This window comes from Chiloscyllium plagiosum, chromosome 2 (genome assembly GCF_004010195.1).
Source record: "Chiloscyllium plagiosum isolate BGI_BamShark_2017 chromosome 2, ASM401019v2, whole genome shotgun sequence".
Lineage (NCBI taxonomy): Eukaryota > Metazoa > Chordata > Chondrichthyes > Orectolobiformes > Hemiscylliidae > Chiloscyllium > Chiloscyllium plagiosum.
Genome location: NC_057711.1, coordinates 66709036 through 66729768, shown reverse-complemented (window position 1 = coordinate 66729768; position 20733 = coordinate 66709036). Strand labels below are relative to the sequence as shown.

The following is a 20733-nucleotide window of genomic DNA, read 5'->3' as shown; positions in this document are numbered from 1 at the left end:
TACAGGGGCACAACATTCGCCACTCTCCAGTCCCCTGGTACCACGCCCGTTGACAGTGAAGATGAAAAGATCATTGCCAACGGTACTGCAATTTCCTCTCTTGCTTCCCACATAATCCTAGGATATATCCCATCAGGCCCAGGGGACTTGTCTATCCTCAAGTTGTTCAAAATGTCCAACACATCTTCCTTCCTAACATGTATCTCCTCTAACTTACCAGTCCGTTTCACACTCTCCTCTTCAACAATACGATTCCTCTCATTCGTAAATACTGAAGAAAAGTACTCATTCAAGAACCTGCTGGTCGCTGCAGCTCACTGAGACTAATCATGTTAACGTAGTCTATGGATAGAAAGTCTTGTGTAAGGAGGAATGGTTGTTCTTCCACGGTCATGATGCTTTTGTAAATATTCAGGACTATGTACATATTCGCTACAATCCCTAAGAAGTGGGGTGTTACATATGTAATTGTGGGTGCTGCCCCTTTAAGAGCTGGACAGGTGAGCTGGAGGCAGCAGATTTTGGGTCCAGTATAAAACTGGCTGTGGAAGTGTGAGCATCAATAAAATGTTTCTGTTCAGATTTACCTTGTATATCATTCCAAATGAAGCTGCAACATAACAGTAGTGTCCTTGCCTTTGAGCCAGGCAGCCTAGCTTCAAGTCCGACTTGCTCGAGAGGTGTGTCATAACACATTTGAACAGATTGAGTCATCACATCCTATGGTACAGTGGTAATGTCTCTAACAGAAGAGACCTGGGTTCAAGTTCCAAACATTCCTGAGGAGCATACCAAAATTTCTGAGCAGGTTGGTTTAAACCTGAGCGAGTTTGTTTCATGACATGGTTGAAGAGCTTCAACTCCCAGGTCATTTCCTCTGCCCTGAACCTCTTCAACCATGTCGTGAAACAAACTCGCTACCACAGCCATATTTGCTTACTCTATGCTACTTTCTCCCCACCCCCACCCTCCTCTAGCTTATCTCTCCATGCTCCAGGCTCACTGCCTTTATTCCTGATGAAGGGCTTTTGCCCGAAACGTCGATTTCAAAGCTCCTTGGATGCTGCCTGAACTGCTGTGCTCTTCCAGCACCACTAATCCAGAATTTAGGAAGGGTTACTACTGATACATGCAGCAGCACCAGCTTTATTTATTTAGAAATATTACATGGGTTGACTAAGCTTTGTTTAAAGAAACAACCATACATTACAAGGTAAACAATTAAATGATCCATATTACACATTCAATAAAGAACTACATCAAAATATGTTTTCCTTGTTTCTGTAGTTGTTTTATTGAAACAATTATTTATGTTACGTACAACACGTTTGACAATTTTGTCAGTACAGTCAGCATCTAACAGAAGCTGAGCACCAGTGATTTCAAAGGTGGGATTACATATTCCTTCCATTATGATTCAAAGCAAAAGGCTAATTTTTACATGTAGAAGGTGCTGAATCTAAAAACTTTGGACAATGTAAAGTCATTGATGATGATTACCAAGTGCAGTTTTCTTTGAAATTAATTACAGAATATTCCATATAAATTGTAAAGAGGAAAATTCTCAGATTTACTAATAGTATTTCATAAATAACTTTAATAAAATTAGTACATTTATTGCACAATGAAAATGAAAATGTTTTCCTTCCATATTTTCCTTTCTATTGTTGTACTCTTACCTTTTAAATAAACAAACCTATTAAAACTAGTTGTACAAATAAATGTTTTAAAGGAAAGACAAAATATCCTGAGTATATAACAAACAAAAATACCTACTAAATAAGCTCTTTATACATATCAGGATTAATAGAAATGCTTACATGCAGTGTCTATTTACTAAGATATTTGCAAAGCAAGAATTCATATAATTGATGAAATTAACAGGTACATTAAACTGTGATCAGTTAAAATGAATGTGCATTTGACAGCACTTAGTCTAATATTCCATACACTGTAGAATATGCTAAGTATTAAAAAGTGAACCCATTGCAAAATCTAATGATTTTATTCTCCTCTAAGCAATCCATAAAATATTTTATTTGTTTTACACCCAGGTTATAATACCCATAGAAAAGCCATTCACAATAAGTGAACTATTACAATCTTTAAACATAAAATGGCTATTCCCAATATTGAGTGTGCATGTAATAATAGCAAATATTTTTTTTCCCCCACAAAGCAGTGATAATTATTCTAGTATTTGATGCAATGAGAGAAAGTTTTCGAACTGTACAAGGTTTGATTTGTTTTGTAGTATATTTGATATCTGGATCTTGTAATGAAGTAGTTGCTTTATGACTAAACTATCATTGCTATTCCCTAATCTTAACTGAACCTTTAGCTTGTCTGAATGAAAGGAATTTACCTTTTTAATATAAGTGAATTGATTTGCACAAAAAGAGCTAGATGAAACACATGTTAAAATGACATTTGACTTTGATAAATATATCAGTAAGCTAAAGGTGTAGCTTTATGTTTTTCAACCTGTCTTCAATCAGTTTTGACCAGTGAAAGTGGGCAAGAATTTCTTGTGTGGAAAAGGAATGAAAACAATAAGATGGCCAAGTAACCCTGTGTTCATTTCTGTATATCTCTTTAGCTGACACAAGGATGATGAAGTCAGTCTACAAGAAAACTGTTATGCTACTCTCATTGCTAATTGGTGGGAAACATCCAAAAATAAGATTTAATTTTAAAAATCAGAAATGTGGAAATATTGTGTGTTTCTAAACAGGAATGCCAATCATAATTATTCATAACATATGTTCAGATAAATATTAAATGCTGACGTGGGCTCAAAAGTTATCTTAAATGATTACTCCTTAAACACATTCCGCATTTAGTCATCCTATCAATGGATAACCAATTCTAATGCATATAAATGCAACTTTTACTTTGACATGTCTTGGTGACAGAAAGAAAAGTCATTAGTCTGATTTTGGATTTTTTCCAACAAATATTGCATTTAAACATATAACCATACAAAACATATCTTTTAAAAAAAAAACTCTGCATATCATTAATTTTTTCATCTGAGAATGTTTAAGGTAATTGTTCAACGTTGAACTTACTGCCTCACTGCAGCATTCAAATATTTTCTAACATTGCCAGAATGAAGTTTTAACTACATTGTTTAGGTCAAATAATGTTTTAAAACCATTTACTGTTACATCAGCACGATATAGGATAGATCTTTGTGACCATGATGGGTTATTGATTATTAAATTTGAATACGGAGTAATCTTGACTCGACTGCAATACATCTATTATTAGACTGACACAAAGTGGGACTGGCAGTAAGGACTATTTGTTGTTCCCCATGGCTGTGTACACTTGCACACAAAAAAAGATAATTAATTTTGATATTATTGTCTTAGTGGAAGAACCATTTAAGCTTTAGTGGGTTATATTTACAGATCTAGTTCAAGACGAAGCTTTGTAAAAAAAATGTTATTTTCCATTTTGTTGTAAAATGCTGTGCAAGGTTGGTTTTAATTCTCCCTTGCCACAAACTCCTGGAACACTAGCTACTTTCTCTTGCTTGAAGAGTTTAAGCAAAACTAAGTATTAATTGCTTGTATTTCAGAGGCTAAGGCAAAAAAACAAGGAATGCTCACAGTTCAAATGATAACTTCATTGTGTACAAAACTCTTAATACAAGCATAAAAAAGATAATTATTGTACCTTCTATTTTATTCTCTTGAAAGCGCTGTACATTTTGACACTTCAAAAAAAAAAACGGCACCTGTATCAATAGAGAAAAGCTTTTTTTTTAGCAGCAACATATTTATCTTATTGTACAATAGAATTACTTTATTCATCCATTTTGACACATTTAGATTCAATAATTCCTAGTTTTAATTCACAAAATCTTAAGCTTACAATCTTCTTAAGGCATCAGTGCATTAAGAATGAAGAAACTACTTCAGCTCAACATACATCTCCATATGACACCAGTGTTCTCTTAACACAAAATCAGACCTACAAAAATAGATCTCAGTGTACTGAGTCAAAGGGCTTTGTGACAAGACTATCATCATAATATAAATCTAACATCATCTTGCCAGATATCTAACTTGCCACTTCCTGTGCTAAAACGATCTGGCAGGACACGCATCTTCATTGTACCGTCAGCTCCACACGAGAACATGTGATTTGCTGGACCAGTCTCTATCTGCATGACTCCCGTTCCAATGTTTCTGAAGAGTGACTGTCGAGCATGTTCATTTGAGAATGTGTGAATCAGGTTGTAAGTAGACAAACTCCAAACCTACAAATGACAGCAATCTTGTGAGTATTTTGAATAAACAAAATTTAAAAAGTTTATTGCAAGCAAGTTTACAAACTTTTCTAATCCTCCCAGTCAGAGCCATGCAACATGGAAACAGACCCTTTGGTCCAACCATAATCTATGCTGTCCATCATCCCAAACTAAACTAGTCCCACTTACCCACATTTGGCCCATATCCCTCCAAGTATTTATCCCAATGTCTCTTGAGCATTGTAATTGTACCCATATCCACCACTTTCTCTGGAAGTTCATTCCACACGTGAACATTGCCAGAAAGAAGTTTAACTACATTGTGTAAAAAAAAATTGCCCCATTTCTTTTTAAAAATCTTTCTCCTCTCACCTTAAAAATATGCCCCCATTTCTTGAAATTCCTTACCTTAGGCAAAAGACACTTACCATTCACCTTATTTATACCCCGCATGACTTTATAAACTTCTACAAGGTCACCCCTTAACCTCCTAGGCTCCAGGGAAAGAAAAACTCCCACCCAAATCAAAATGTAAGATCATGGGGATGGAGATGTCAACCATAGCCCATTCTATTTGTTTAAGCTCCATGAAAAGTACATATCTTACCCAATAAAATCACACTTACTGCAATTACATATTTCAGTATAAATAATAATTTACCAAAATGACTATATGAGAAGGCAAAAGGTACCACATGAATTAAGTCAATGGGATAAGTTAATATGTTAAAGTGAATGCAGGAGCAATAGGGCATTAACAGGCGAGAAGTAGAACTTTGCTGGAGACTGAAAAAAAATTGAAATCCACAGGAGGACAACAAGAAATAGCCTGCAATCTTTGAAATTGTGAATATTAATTTTATGAACAGATACTGATTCACAACATGGAGCGAGCTTAATGAGTTCATGTACTTCATGCACTAACCAATCCTCTATAAAATACAACATTTTGTTTGCTCCTGCTTCAAACAGAGATACAGGTGCTAACATATTTTTAGTTATTCTCTCCAGAAAATATTTGTGATACTTCAAGATTCCTAGTTTGTGCTGAGAAAAAGTATTTTTAGCCACTTATGTTCAATACAGGATCAATATACTTAAGGTATTTTTAGGATTATAATGTGTGTCAGTATTATTTTAAATACACAAATGATATTTTTACCTTCATATTACCCTCAGCAGACCCAGTAATGAAGTAGTCCTCTGCTGTATCTACAGCAATCGCTTTTATAGGTGAATCGTGTGCCTGAAAGGTTTGACGCAGCAGTCGCTGACGTAGATCAAATATACAAACGTAACCCTTTCTTCCACCAGATATCAAAAGTTGCTGCTTTGATACATATGCCAAAACGGTGGCTCCACTGTCATGACAGGTGAAAGCTGGAATACAAAAACTACAGTGAATCAGGTGCCTTGTTTTATGGATTGACTGGCAGACCTATACACGTTGCTACAAACCCTCCTGAGAATACAAACTAATTAAATGACAATTCACATTGGTTTGGAACCTGTAATAAAAACTCCTCAAAACAAATTGGATCAAAACTTTTGAACTTGTTGAATTTTATATTTTACTTTACAGATCAATTGATACACTAGATAACAAAAGATAAATCATTTTGGCAATTTAAAAGACTGTGCTCTGTGCAACATCGAATGAGCCAGTGAATAGAAGAACACACTTCTGAATGACACTGAGCAGAGCTCATGCTTATACATAGTCAGAGCACTGCATAGTCTCAGAATTGTACATGTTTTGTAATATAACTCAATTTAATATATAGTTTGACAAGAACTATTAGCAACTATAAAACTGTTAAACTGTACTCATAACGCTGATAGTTGTGCATTTAAACATGGCGTTATGGTAATGGACTGAAGGGAGAGTTCTTTAGCTCAGCCTGAAGGCAACAGGAAGATGGATCTTATCAGGTTGATAACATTTTCTTAAAACTGCTTTAATGCTATGCAAAACCCATGTCAGTGTCACAGGTATCTGATGAACAAGTCTCACATTGCTGAGGCCCAGCCCAAAATATACTTTGGGCGGCACGGTGGCACAGTGGTTAGCACTGCTGCCTCACAGCGCCAGAGACCCGGGTTCAATTCCCGCCTCAGGCGACTGACTGTGTGGAGTTTGCACGTTCTCCCCGTGTCTACGTGGGTTTCCTCCGGGTGCTCCGGTTTCCTCCCACAGTCCAAAGATGTGCAGGTCAGGTGAATTGGCCATGCTAAATTGCCCGTAGTGTTAGGTAAGGGGTAGATGTAGGGATATGGGTGGGTTGCGCTTCGGCGGGGCGGTGTGGACTTGTTGGGCCGAAGGGCCTGTGTCCACACTGAAAGTAATCTAATCTAAGTAATCTAATCTAATATGCACTCTACTCATTAAAGTCTATGTCAGGGAGACCTAATTTAAAAGCAAAAAAAAAAAAGGATTCTGGCTGCTGGATTTCATGAATTCTGCATTAAGCTTGTATGCTGTAAGTCAAGTTTGAATTTATTGTTTTGCCAACATCAAACGAATCTAGACAATCCGACGTTGGGGATATAAAAAAGGCAGGCACTTGAAAATCAGATAGAGCAAATGCCATCAACACTGATCCAAGAAATTAGGAACCACTCTCTATCAAAGGTACCTTTTCATATGAAACATACAGTAAAAAGAAAGATGACTACCCAGGGAGATCTTCAGCCCAAACACAGACATCGAAGATGACAGCGGTTATGCAGTTTTGAAATTAGGTTGACATAATTTTAATAAGTGTTTTATTGGAACTATATATTGTTATTTAGTTGAAGGGAGATAATAACCAGTTAAAAGAAAGTGGGGGCTTAGAGTTGTGAAGAGTTGTTGTTTAATGTTCACTTTCAGAGTTAAAGAATAAATTGATTTTATTTTCTTTAAATAGTGCAATTTGGGAGTTCTCCGTCACTCGTTTTTACAGATTACGAGGCAAGGTGAGCTTTTCTGGGTGCTTGATTTAATTAACAGAAGGGTTCACCACCCGTGTCATAACAATACTGTATTCAGTAGTATCCTGCATTAAGTAGATATTTAAATTATATTGGAGTGTGTACCTTACACTATAAAACATTAAACTATTTACAATTACCCAAAACTAAAATTCTACAAGACAATTACACTCTAGAGTCTAAAATGACTTAAAATATACCACAGAATATATCTGACACTGTCTTTTTTAAAAATTTGCATTGATAAAGTCCATTTAAAGTAGCAAAACATTGCAAGGTGACTAAAAGGATATTATCAGGCAGTTTAATCCTGAGCCACAAAGGAATATTAGACTAGAGATAAAAAGTTTGGCCATAGGTAAAAGTTTATGGTGTTTTCAAGGAGAAAGCAAAAGGTGAATACACGAGAGGTGTACAGAGTTCCAGAGTCTGGGTGTCAGCAGATGAACCAAGTAGTGTAACTTGATCTTTTAAATAAACTGTGCAAGTAGTAACATGCATCATTTGCTGAAGATCACAAAATATTACACTCAACTCACTTTTTCAATTGCTCTGAATTACTTTTTCAACAATAGCCTATACAGTTTCATCGTAAATAGTATTGGGAACTTGACACCATGCATTTTCTACTAAACTCACCATGAACTAGACTATTGGTTTGTGGCACAAGTGTATCCCAAAGGCAGATATTCCTAGATGGGAAGAAAAAGTAATTGTGATAAAAATACTTTGTATCATCAACTTTCATAAGCTCATCTTTCTGTTTTGCAAAAAGGTCAATCAAACTTGTGTGGCTATCATTTGTAGCCAAATCCTGTGCTGTGAACTCAATGTTTCTTTTAATTAAAAGATAATTGTCAGTGTTTCATTAGTTTCTGAACAGATTTGACCAATAAAAGGGGGAAAAAAAATCCAGACAAGATGTGAAAGAAAATTAGTGTAGAGAAAACAAATTAGTGTCGAGAAAGAAATGCACAGATAGATTGGAGAATAACCAACTGAAATGTGTAGATACAAAAATCAAAAATATACAGAGATTCATAGAGTTGTCACAGTGCAGGTGGACATTCAGCCCATCATGCCTGCATCAGTTATGTGTGCATTTTAACTAAGTGCTTTTCCCCATAGCCAGGCACATTATTTAATCAGAAACAATTGTCCAATATTCTATTCGATGGTTCTATAGAACCCACCTCCATCATACTTTCAACCACCGTATTCCACACCTTAACTACTGTGAAAATGTTTTCTCACCTTGCATTTACTTGTTTTGAAAAACACTTTTAAAATGTGCCCTCTGGCTCTTGATCCATTTAGGAGGGGGAGTGGTTTAAGCCTATTCATTCTGTCCAGATTCTTCATGATTTTGCAAACCCCTCTTAGCTGTCTCTCCAAGGTAAAAACAGTACCAACTTCTTCAATCATTCCATAGAACTGAAATGTTTCATCCTTGGAATCATTCTCATAAACCTCTTCTGCACTTCACCAATGTATTCACATCCTTCCTGTAGTATGGTACCCAGAACACTACACAATATTACAGCTGACATCTAACCAGCGATTCACCAAATTTCAACATAAACACCCTGCTCTGAAACGGTGTCCCTATTTATGAAGCCGAGAATGTTCTATGCTTTATGAACAATTTTCTCTCGACATGTGCTTCTTACTTTCAAGGTCTTCTGTACTTATACACAGAGGTTGCACACTTTTTGTGCACACTTTTTAGAAAGTTACCCTTTCCAGGATGGCAGTGAAGTAGCAGGGCTGCTTGCAGGCTCTTGCCCAGGGCTCATCTGCTTCCATCTGCTTTCTTTCTTATTTTTTTCTTTTAATTCTGCTCTTTTTCTTTTGTTTTTCTTTTTTTAAAAATTTTAATTTTCTTTGGTGGGTTAGTTGGCAGTATCAGTATGGCAGTTAGTGTGCCATGCATTGAGTGGTGGCAGCTTCTCGACAATCGGAGATGGCAGAGGTAGCAGACGCTTGGTAGGATGGCAGCCTGACTTGGCAGCAGAGCCAGTGATTTCTGGTTTCAGAAGGCCCAGAGCAAGGACTCCTGGTGTTGGCCAGGTAGTGGCTGCCGCATGGAAGGCTGGGAGTGGGGATTCCTGGTGTCATCAAGGCAGCTGCGGAGCCAGGGAAATCTGAATGCAGTCATGGTAGGCCCAGAGCAGAGACTCCTGGTCATCTGCAAGGTAGCAGTGGCAGCGGCAACAGAGATTCCAAACGAATCCAAGTTTTTTTCATGGGACTACTAACTTGATCCCAAGTAATGGTTGCTAGAGGTTCTCCCACTTCGAAAGTTAAATTGACTGGTCATAAATGTTGTGTCAATGTTTTCAATTCTCCTTATTCCTCATGCACAACCGCCAGAATCCAGACAGATTCCAAAGATAACGGTCACTGCCTCTTCAATTTCCATTCTTGCTTCCTTCAATATCCTTTAATGCATCTCATTGGTTTTGGTTTTGATAACTTTTGTAACAAATTCTTCTCATCAATTTTAAACACTTTAGTTATTCCTCCTCAGTCATTGTCACCTGGGCACTATTTGCCATTTAGGTAAAGACAGATGCAAAGTGTTTATTTACTACCTCAGAATTTCTCTTCCCTCAAGGTGTCAATCCCTTTCCTGACTCTATTCCTACTTGTACAATCCTTTTCTTACTGATATACTTTAAGACGATTCTGGGATTTTTAAAAAATGTTAGTTGCCAGCCTTTATTCATTGTGCCTCCTTGGCTTATGTTTGTTTTTCCAACTTCCTTCCGAACCATGTGAATTCAGTTTGGTTTGCAAATGTATTTACCATGCAACAATTCAATTTGTATTTCTTTTGTTATTTTCTAGGGAGTTCAGGATTTGCTTGTCCTACATTTTCTTTGAGGGAATACACCTTGACTGTATCCAAAGCAACTCCTCTTTGAGGGTAACCGGTTGTTCAGCCATTGTTCCTCCTGCCCGCCTTGGGTTCCAGTTGATCTGACCCAACTCTTGCCCCACTGAAGTCTGTTCTCTACCAGTTGTTCATTCTCATTCTGGATTGATCATTGTCATTTTCTACCATCTTCCTAAACCTGATCACTCACTTGATCCAAGTGGCTGACTTCATTCCCATAACTGGATCTACCTGCGGCTCTTGTTGTAACACAGCTGTAAGAAATTAGGAGAAAGTGAGGAGTGCAGATGGAGCTCAAAGTCAAGAGTGTAGTGTTGGACAAGCACGGCAGGTCAGGCAGCATCCGAGCAGCAGGAGAATCGACATTTCAGGCACAGGTCCTTCATCAGGATGAAGCTTGTGGGTTGAGGCTGGGTTTGGAGGGGAAAGGTAGCTGGGAAATTGATAGGTGTATGAAAGAGGGGGGAGAAGGTGATAAGTCAGAGGAGGGACTGGTCTGGAGGGCGGTGCGGAGCTGGAGGCTCGAGACTGGGATAATGTGGGGGAAGGGAAAATGGGGAAGCTGTTGAAACCCACATTTATCCCATGGGGTTGCAGGGTTCCAAGGCAGAATATGAGGTGGTGTTCTTCCTCCAGGCGTTAGGTGGTAATGGTTTGGCCTTGGAGGCGGCCCAGGACCTGCATGTCCTTGATGGAGTAGGCGGGGGAGTTGAAATGTTCAGCCCTCCGCGATCGTGGAGGGAGGCGGCCATCTGGGACTTTGAGGTGGAATTGGTCATCTGGGAACAGATTCGGCGAAGTTGGAGGACTTGGGAATAAGGGATGGCGTTTTCACGCGAGGTAGCTGTGGGAGTCAGTGGTCTTGTAGGATACATCTGTGGTTAGTCGGTCACCAGAGACAGTGATGGAGAGGACCAGGAAGGGGAGGGAGGTTTCCAAGATGGTCCAGGTGAACTTGAGGTCTGGGCGGAAGGTGTTGGTAAAGTTGATGTACAGTTCAACCTCCTTGTGGGAATACGAGGCGGCACTGATACAGTTAGTGTAGCAGAGGAACAGGTGGGGGTGGTGCCAGTGTAACTGGACTGTTCCACATATCCAACAAACAGGCAGACATAGCTGGGTCCTCTGCGGGAGCCCATGGCTACCTCTTTCATTTGGAGGAAGTGGGAGGATTGGAAGGAGAAGTTGTTGAAGGTGAGGACCAGTTCAGCCAGGTGGATGAGGGCATCGGTGGGAGGGTACTAGTTGGGACAGCATGAGTGGAAGAAATGGAGGGCTTGGAGATTGATGTGTACAGGGACTGGATGCCCATGTGAAGACGGGGAAACGAAAATCTTGGAGGAGGTGAAGGGCATGTGTGCTGTCACAAATGTAGGTGGGGAGTTCCTGAGCTAAGGGGGACAGGACAGTGTCGAGGCAGGAAGAGAGGAGTTCAGTGGGACAGGCGCAGGCTGAGACAATGGGTGACTGGGGCAGTCAGGTTTTGAATATTCTGAAGGAGGTAGAATCAGGTAGTGTGGGGTTCACGGACAGGGAGGTTGGAGACTGTGGATGTGCAGGAGAATTGACGTTTTGGGCATAAGCCCTTCATGAGACTTGAGGGTTGGGGCGGAGAGATAAATGGGAGGGGAGGTGGGGTTGGGGAGAAGGCAGCTGGGAAAGATATAGGTGGATTAATGCGAGGGAGAAGGTGATAGGTCAGAGGGGGGAAATTCTCATGATCACAATCAAGAAATACTTCCCTCGCTGTTCCCTATAGTACCATTATCCTAGTCATGTATGGGCAGTTAAAAGGCACTTTATAAATGATGTTTACACCTCTCTAATAATTTCCTTGAAATTCCTTCTTCCATCTTTCCTGCTCAGCTGATGAGAATAGAACTTATTCTTCAGCTCTAGCCAAATCAATCTGTGCCTGAAACTGCAGAAACATCCCCTTTTTCCAGGACTGCAATGCTCTCCTTAACCAAAAATGCCATTGCCTCCTTTCCTGCCTCCGCCCTTCCCTATCTTTTCTGAACACTAAGTATAAAAAGAATCACCAGTTCTGCCCTTTCATAAAGGTCTTTGTTATTAATTTATTATCTCATACAGCAATAGGTCTGTAAATCTCTAATCTTATAAGCTATATTTACTGGACAAGCAATGTAAACTTGATTTAGACTTCATGACTTTCTTTTTTATTTTTACACGGAATCCACTTTTTTCATTTGCTATTCTCTATTTTAATGCTGTCTGCATTTCCCAGCCTTGTACCCTGTATTACTTTCTAATAAGCTCTCCCACTTGCCGCACCTTGCTGAGTTAGTTTAAACCTTCAGATTCAAACTTGTTTGGCTTGTACTGGTACCATCACTCCATAGCGCCAGTCTCAGTGGCCATTGTCTCTTTCCTTGGACATATTATCCATGCAATTCTCTCCCTCAAGCATGCACCTCAGCAATTATGGCTGCTATGTGGATTCCAAAACCAGAAACTCATGCTTGTGCACTTGGTGACACTTCTTCACGAGTTTGTTTAAGTGGCAAGTATTAATGAAACACATTCTACTACCACATGCTAAATCCAACTTATTTGTGGCATCAGTAATACTTCTCTAAATTTGGAATTCCAGACATCCACATTTCTGAACTCTTGTTAAGTCATGAGGCCTGAAGAGAATCTAGATGAAAGACGAAGTGCTGTTTCCAAAGCTTACATTGATTAATTATCACCACTTCAGCAAAATAATAAGGCATCACTGATAGCACTTTCAAACAACATTCACTTTGCAATAACTCACTTGTTAAAGCTCTGCACTATTCTGTTTGACTCCAAATGACTTATCCCACCTCCATCTTAGCCTGCTTGGCACACTGTCCTCATTCCTGAAGAAGGGCTTATGCCCGAAACGTCGATTCTCCTGCTCCTTGGATGCTGCCTGACCTGCTGCGCTTTTCCAGCAACACATTTTTCAGCTCATCCCACCTCCATCATTATATAAGTATTCTGAAAATATTTTAATTCCAATGATAAGGAAATGTGATGGTCCTTAATATCAGGGCAGCATTTGAGTGTTGCATCAAAGGAGCCTTTGCAACTTTGGAATCAATAGGAAGCTAGATGATAGCATTCCACTTGCTGAAGTTATCCCGAGCTCAAATAAAGATACAGTTTTGGCTGTTGGAAACCAATCAACATAGCCTTGAGCCATGGCTGCAGGAGTTCACTGCAATATCTCAATCCAACCATGTTCAGCTGCTTCAATGACTCATCTAACCAAAGGTCAAAAATAAAAATGCTTACTTTGCATTTTGTTTCTGCCTTTTTCCATGTTTTTCTTTTTCCCCGATTTTGCATTTGATTGATTGCTAGGAAGCCATTCACACCTCATCCAGACAAATGCTTTGTGTCCATATTTCAACCATTAAAAGTTCCTTTGCACATGTATACCATAACCCCCCTTCTTTAAAATGTCACTCTTTTTCTGTATTCGATCCTATCATAGTTTGTACCTCCTGCTCAAAACCTTCCTCACTTTCTTCACTATTGAAGAGTCATTGACCTGAAACCTTCATCATTTCCAACACTTGCTGCTTTTATTTCTGATTGCCAGCAACTACACTATTTTAGTTTGATATTCTGGTATTGAGCAGATTTCTCTTTTTTTTATATAGATAGGACATCCCTGTACACTTTTCCATATTGTCAGTTGATACTGGTGCTGTAGCTATACTGAATAAATTGGCTTGTTTGGCATAAAGGTCTGCAGCACTACATCCAGGATGTTGTCAGGGACATAGCCTTCAATTGTTTCATGGAATGAACTGAGTTGGCTGAAAATGGATGTGAGGTAATGGGACCTCAGGATATGGCTGAGGTGAAATTGCTTTCATTTTGTCTTTTATAAAAAAACACTCTGAAGACAACGTGTACAGCATTGGCAAGGTGTTGCCCACCCCCAACTGCCATTAATTTGAGTGGCTAGGATATTTCAGAGGTGAAATCACGATCTTATGAACTACAATTATTCTAGCGGTAGACCGGGAATTGTACACAGGTCAACTCAGGTGACATGGGTGAATGGACTGGATGACAGTCAAGAATAGTTTGATGGTGACATATTCTAACTTTTAATTTGATATTTTTAAAATTAATTTTTAAACTAGCTGTCATGATGCAATTCAAACCCATACCCCCAGAGCATTAACCTGGACCCCTGGATTAACTAATCCAGAGTTATGGACACTAATCCACCATCTTCCCTGTATGCTGCTTCCATTTCAGAGTATACGCTGTCTGATTGCTTCATCAAGTTGCATTTCTTTTTCAAGAATGTCCATTGGAGCTCTTAGCATGTTCTTATACACTTGTTTTTGAACCCAGCTAGTCTCTTGAGTTGAAGGTACCTGTAGAAGCAGAGAAATGCCAGGCTACTAGATTTCTAATAGCAGTGAAATAAAGTTCTGCTACTTTTGATGGCACACAGTGCCTTGTGAATGCCTGGTTTTCAATCCATCTTAAATACCATGGTGGAAAAGACATACAACACAATCCTCAATGTGTAGTCAAGGTTTTGGACAGGATCTTCTTGTCTCAGAAAGTAAACGGGAGGCAGGATGAGATTTATTGAGACAAGGAAGTGGTGTACTGCTTTCACATGTTTTCCTACCTCCAACAGAGTTAAGTTCTGGGCTGACCTTCTTACTTGACCACTAACCGAGGCCTTTACGTGACCAAAGAATGATCACCTAAGCATCTGAGCCCACCACTGCTGGGAGTAACCCAACAGTGAGTGAGTCTGCCAATAGGTTGCCTTCCCAGCAAGGAAACATTATAGACTGCGTAGAGGACTTGATCCAACATACTTAGAGCCTGATCAAGGGCATCGATGTAGGACAAAGGAGTGGCGCTAAAAACTGCCTTGCTCATTCTCTTGGGGACCTCATCCCTCCACCAAATAAATCACCTACTTTAGGCCTGGATTCTTGGTCTCTTGGGCTTTGTATCTGGCAGCAGCCATGGCTTTCTATATAGCACTGCTTTCATTCCACACTGGTAATACTGAACTCAAGGACTTGGGCCTCTGCCTCAAACTCTGCACCCTCACCTGCAATTCCACAGACTCTCTCTAACTGGGGATGATCGAGAATCATCACAAAATCTGTGACCCAACAGACCAAGTTTAATTTTCAAATCTATATACTCTCCATCACAGTATCTCAATCACTTTGGTGCCTATTCAGCTCCTGCTGGGATACTTAATGTTGGTAAGTTGTTTATTAAGACCACCATAAGACAATTAATTCTATTCAAAACCAACGATCCTTCATATGCACTGTCAGTTAATATTGACGAGGAGCAGGAATCACTGTTGGTAATAATTTCCCCCTATCTCAGTCAGACCATAAATGGCCAACCAAATGTAGATTAGATCGAATTAACACACTTTTATCTTTCTGGTTCCATAGCACTTGATGAACAATCAGATCATTCTGAGTAAATACTGGAGATCACCAATGGAACAGAAAAGAAATACAATTAAAAAAGGTAAATGGTTTAGAAAAGAAGCCAGACAGCGAGGAGAAATTTGCTTACAAAGTTTAGTGCAAAGCTAAAAAAATACTTAGGAGATGACACTACTTATTAAGACGACAATTGATCCGAACGATCATTAACAGAATGTGTGTTCTGATGTAAAATAAATGTTCTCAAGATCTGACAAGTTTCTCATGAAAGTTACTGGAATGACGAAGTCAGTAAGGATGTGCAGGGATGGACATTACCACAACGAGTGCAGTGTGACATTAGAAAGTGAAAGTAAAAGCAAAGGCTAAAATATCTCTGAGTCGTACCAAGAAATATGCTTTAGTTAATCTTACCTGTTGTCACTAGATTGTCCAGCTGTTGCTATTAAAGTAGACGAACTAACAAAAACAAAATCATTTGCAGTCTTGTTATGGCACTGCCAGGTCTGAAAGATAAAATTGTAAGAACCTATAAATATACAGTATGTTAATAAGTTCCATCATGCTATTAACATATTGAATTTAAACAGAAAAATGAAGTTAATTATCAGCTCACCAGATAAGGTTTGGGTGTAGCTCCTAAAGCAACTGGGCTTGTTTGCCAGAAGGTCAAGAATCCATCACCATCAACAATTCCAAACTGATAAAAAGACATGATTACATATTGTATTAGTCTAAAAGGACTACATTTGTTTGCATTTTTATGCAGGCCATTAATGCTAGTTTTTGGCATGAACATTTAAGATTTTTGAAAATAGTATACTGAAACATCAAGCAGGTCAAATATCTTGCTTGCTACACTACTTGAGAAGACTTGAAAAATCAACTACAAAGTGAGAGACTGGATTCACATGCTACTCAGGTGAATATGTGTCAGGTTATAAAACCACTACGTTAAAGCAAGTTAACATACAAAGACATTGCAGCAAAAGGGAAAGCCCGAAATCCAAATAGAGGAGGAACATTTAGGAAGGATGATTAAAACTTGGCTGCAAATTTGAGTTTTTAACAAGATGGGAGAAGGTGCAAGATCAGGGAGAGTATCTTGAGGTTAAGACCAATGCTGCTGAAAACATGACTTTCAAAAGAGGGGCATGATCTACAACAGGAAAGAGATGATAAGTGTCAAGAGAGTGAATTGTAAGATCAGAGAAGGTTACAGAAGAGTGGATTTAAACATAAGGCTAAAAATTTATTGCATTGGAAAATCAGGAGTCTGCACAGATCACCAAAAACAGGAGTGGGAAATAATGAGAATAAACACAAGATAGTTAAGAGCAGCTGTATTAGGTCAGCTGACATTTACAACGGCCGAGGATGGGGAAATGGGCACAAGAGTAGTGGAATAATGTGGTCCAGTTAAACGACAACTGCATAAAACAGGATTTCATTTGAAGATGGGACATAATGAAGTCAGTGGTGGTTGATTATTTGGAGATGGAAGAAGCCACCATCCCAAGCAGAACTTGTTCCCACAGTAGTGGACAATGCTGCCAAAGGCAACATGCAAATGAGGAAGAGTTTAAGGATAAATCCTTGAGATTCTTTACAGCAGAGCAATTAGAAAGGTCCTTGTTTGGGATGTTCTAGCTTTGACAAAATAGGCAAAAGGAGGGGATTGAACTTAACGTTTGGTTTGGTGACAAGTTCAAGGGGACAATGGAAAAAAAAAGTATGAGCATGTGAGATTTATGGGGAAAGTAACAGATATAATGCATTGCAAACTAGTGGAGTTTGCAACAATCCAATGGCTTTCATGGTTACTTCTCTCTGCACTTCAAAATTTTGATTAATTTGCAATTCATGATGCTTCATTTGACAAGTACAAAAATTACACTTCAACATTCATTGTGTTATTCAGGGAACTAGTACATCATTTGCAACAGCACAATAGAGGCTCAACATTCTCCAGGGCATTACGTGTATACAAGGAGTGCATGACATTGCTACATACAAAGTACAAATTGTTCAACTCTTCCACTATGTTTATACTGTCTTTCTCAGATATCATACCTTATTACCCTGATGATTAAATCGTATTCTGGTTATCCTGGAGTTGCCAGAAGGTCGAAAGCATGCTAGTTGATGAGAGTGACCCCACTCAAACATTCGAACACTACCATCTTGAGCACCAGTTAGGTCTAAATCATTGTAGAAATAATGCTTAAATTATTTAACATACATCAATTTCTTAAAATCTACAACCCCCCCCCACTGCTTGGCTGCAATTAGGCAGCTCCTTCTGCTCAGTGCTGAATGCCCAATGGATCAGGGATGTTTATTATAGAACTTTATAACTGGTTCAAACAAATTCCCAGGCAGGATTTTGTTTTAAATACAGAAATTCCTCAAGAAACTCTGGTCTGGCAGCATCCATAGAGAGAAATAAAAAGAGTTAATGCTTTGAGTTCAGTGACTTTTTGTCAGATTTGAAGTATTAACTGGTTTAGAGGGACATGCTGGCAAGTGAGACTAGGTCACATTGGGATGTCTGGTCAGTATGGACAAATTGGATTAAAGAGTCAGTTTCCTTGTTGTACGACTCTCTACAGACGTCAGACCTGTTGAGTTTCTCCAGAACTTGGAATATGCTTCAAATTTCCAGCATCTGCAATTTTTGATCCTTTTTGATGACATCAATTGACATGCCCGAGAAACAGGCTTTCTGTACGCTATTAACTGCCCTGCATTATGAAGGAAAAGTAGAAATAGAGGAAAAGTTGAGAAATTTATTTTGTTCAGATTAAATTGAAAATCCCTTTAAAATTTGCACAAACACTTAGGAGCACACGAGAAACTAATGAGGTTAAAAGAACTATGAAGCTAAGACACACCAAATATTGGTTATCAAAATCATATTTCTTTTATTTTTTCATGTGCTTATTTCTGATTTCTGGATATCAGGTGAGTAAAAATGATTTAAAGAAAATGGGCTTTCACAAGACTGGTTAAACTGAAAACATTCCAGATTGCATTTAGCTTTATTGACAAAGGATATTTTTTACTCCTTAATAATCACACTAGCAACTTCCACTTGCTTGACAGTTATCTGTGTCAACATCTCGGAACAAATCCCAACTATCTACAAGTTATCTAGTCTTTTGTCAATTGCAGCAGAATAAATTGCCTGCAGTTAGCAACTACACACAATATGCAAAAACTAATCATTCAGACAGTCAATTTGCTGCATAAAAAAATTCATCTCACTTTTGTTGGTCAGATATCGTGGACCCATCTCCTCTGGTTAGTAACCTTCTGTCAATGCAAGTTGCCCTTACTTTGTCGATCAAAATCATTAATAAATTTCAACACCTCTATTCAATATCACTTAATGTGGGGAAAGATCTGCCACCCCGCCTACGCATAGTGGGCTACACAGAACACAGGAATACAAACTTCACCAAACTATACCAGAAACACCCAGAATGCCTCAGCAGTGACCAAACAGGCTGACAAGTGAAACGAGACAGCACTTGCTGACAAGGGAATACACTTCCCAAAACACATTAACAATACCCAGTCACACAGATGTCCCAAAGCCCCGAGGCAGTCTAATAACACAGCAATACCAAAGCCAGACAAAGAACAGGTCAGACGGAGAGGCACCACCAAGGATCTCGCTCCCAGGACGGGAACAATGGAAGCACCTTACTGTTTCAAAAGAGACATTCTCACCTACCTGCAAAGAGAATTGGAATCTCCTGATTGCATCAGGAACTCATCGATACTGTCAGGATGTTACACTGTACTGACAATCAGGACATTCTTCCAATAACTGTTTTTTAATTATCATCATTGTAACTGGATTACTTAATTTCCAAATACTTTGTATCTTTCCCCATTTAAATTAACCTTATTGTACAAGATTCCTATAAAATCTGGCTCCACCCGCAACACGAGGAAGAGAATTCTCAACGACCTGGATAGACTGTCTGTTCTGTTTCAGCTTAGTCAATTTCTCTTCTGTGATATCGCTGTACTAATAAACCGTTTGTTAATTTCACTTCGAACTGTGCTTTGTGATCTTTAATTTATTGGGCTAATTTCTCCAACATTAGTCGACAGCCCCTTTTTCTCTCAATAGGGTAAGCGAACCTGATATTTTAAATTTAGCCCAATTCAGACCTGGTGGCCAGTCCTGCCCCAGCGGGTCAGACTAGAGAATGGCTGGACGACTGCAGAGGGTGGCCATAATTCTGATCTAGCAACGATGGCGAATTGCTTCAGCTACCACAGACTTGGCCTGGGGAAGTAGTCTGGTAAGTTCCTAAATTAATCAACAAAATTTTAACTAATTTGGCAGCCAGATACTGTGGCAATTCGGGAGTTGAGCAACCACAGACTTGGCCTGAGGTGGTAGTCGGGTTAGCACCTAAACTGATTAAGTAAATTTTAAAACAATCGCCACACGTGTGATCCAAATTGAGCCAGGACTTGTGTCACGATCCTAATTCAGCCAGGGGAAAGATGGATGGGCAGAGAAAGAATGGCAAGATAGAAGGTGAGACCGCTGATCAATTTTTCGCTTTAACATTGATAGATCCTCAGCGCGAAGGAAACTGACCCATTTGTGTTGTTCTGTCTGGTGGTTTCTAAGTGTTTGTTTTGGGTGTGTCTGTTTGTTCTGCAGTTACTGAGTGCTTGTCTTGTCAATTTCAGGTGTCCCACCTGGTTGTATTTGTTCAACGCTTAAGTGTTTGTTTACTTTATGGTCAACGATTACACACTTGATGACACTTGCTTCACCTGTCAGGGGGGGGGGGGGGAATCCTTCAAAATTGATAAAATTGATCACTGGACTACAGCCATTACAGGGGGGCACAGGGATCCCTCATGGGACACTGTCTACATGTAGCAGTGTCTTGAGAAGTTTCGGGACATTGCCAAAAACCATCAGCCCTCTAAGGTAAAAATCAATGAGGTAAAAACAATGACTGCAGATGCTGGAAACCAGATTCTGGATTAATGGTGCTGGAAGAGCACAGCAGTTCAGGCAGCATCCAAGGAGCTTCGAAATCGACGTTTCGGGCAAAAGCCCTTCATCAGGAATAAAGGCAGTGAGCCTGAAGCGTGAAGAGATAAGCTAGAGGAGG

General features: G+C 39.2%; 1 protein-coding gene across 5 annotated transcripts in view; it reads right to left on the bottom strand.

The window, feature by feature from the left end:
• Positions 1-1275: 1275 nt before the first annotated feature.
• Positions 1276-20733, bottom strand: part of LOC122560620 (dmX-like protein 1) — a 236632-nt gene continuing 217174 nt past the window's right edge. For all 5 annotated transcript variants that reach the window (XM_043711479.1, XM_043711440.1, XM_043711459.1 and 2 more), the window contains 6 exons: positions 17654-17781; positions 16197-16280; positions 15995-16086; positions 7874-7926; positions 5424-5641; positions 1276-4270 (listed from right to left, as the gene is read on the bottom strand). In XM_043711479.1, coding sequence (XP_043567414.1) covers positions 4037-4270; positions 5424-5641; positions 7874-7926; positions 15995-16086; positions 16197-16280; positions 17654-17781 — 809 coding nt within the window. In that variant the 3' untranslated portion in view covers positions 1276-4036. The remainder of the gene's footprint in view (positions 4271-5423; positions 5642-7873; positions 7927-15994; positions 16087-16196; positions 16281-17653; positions 17782-20733) is intronic.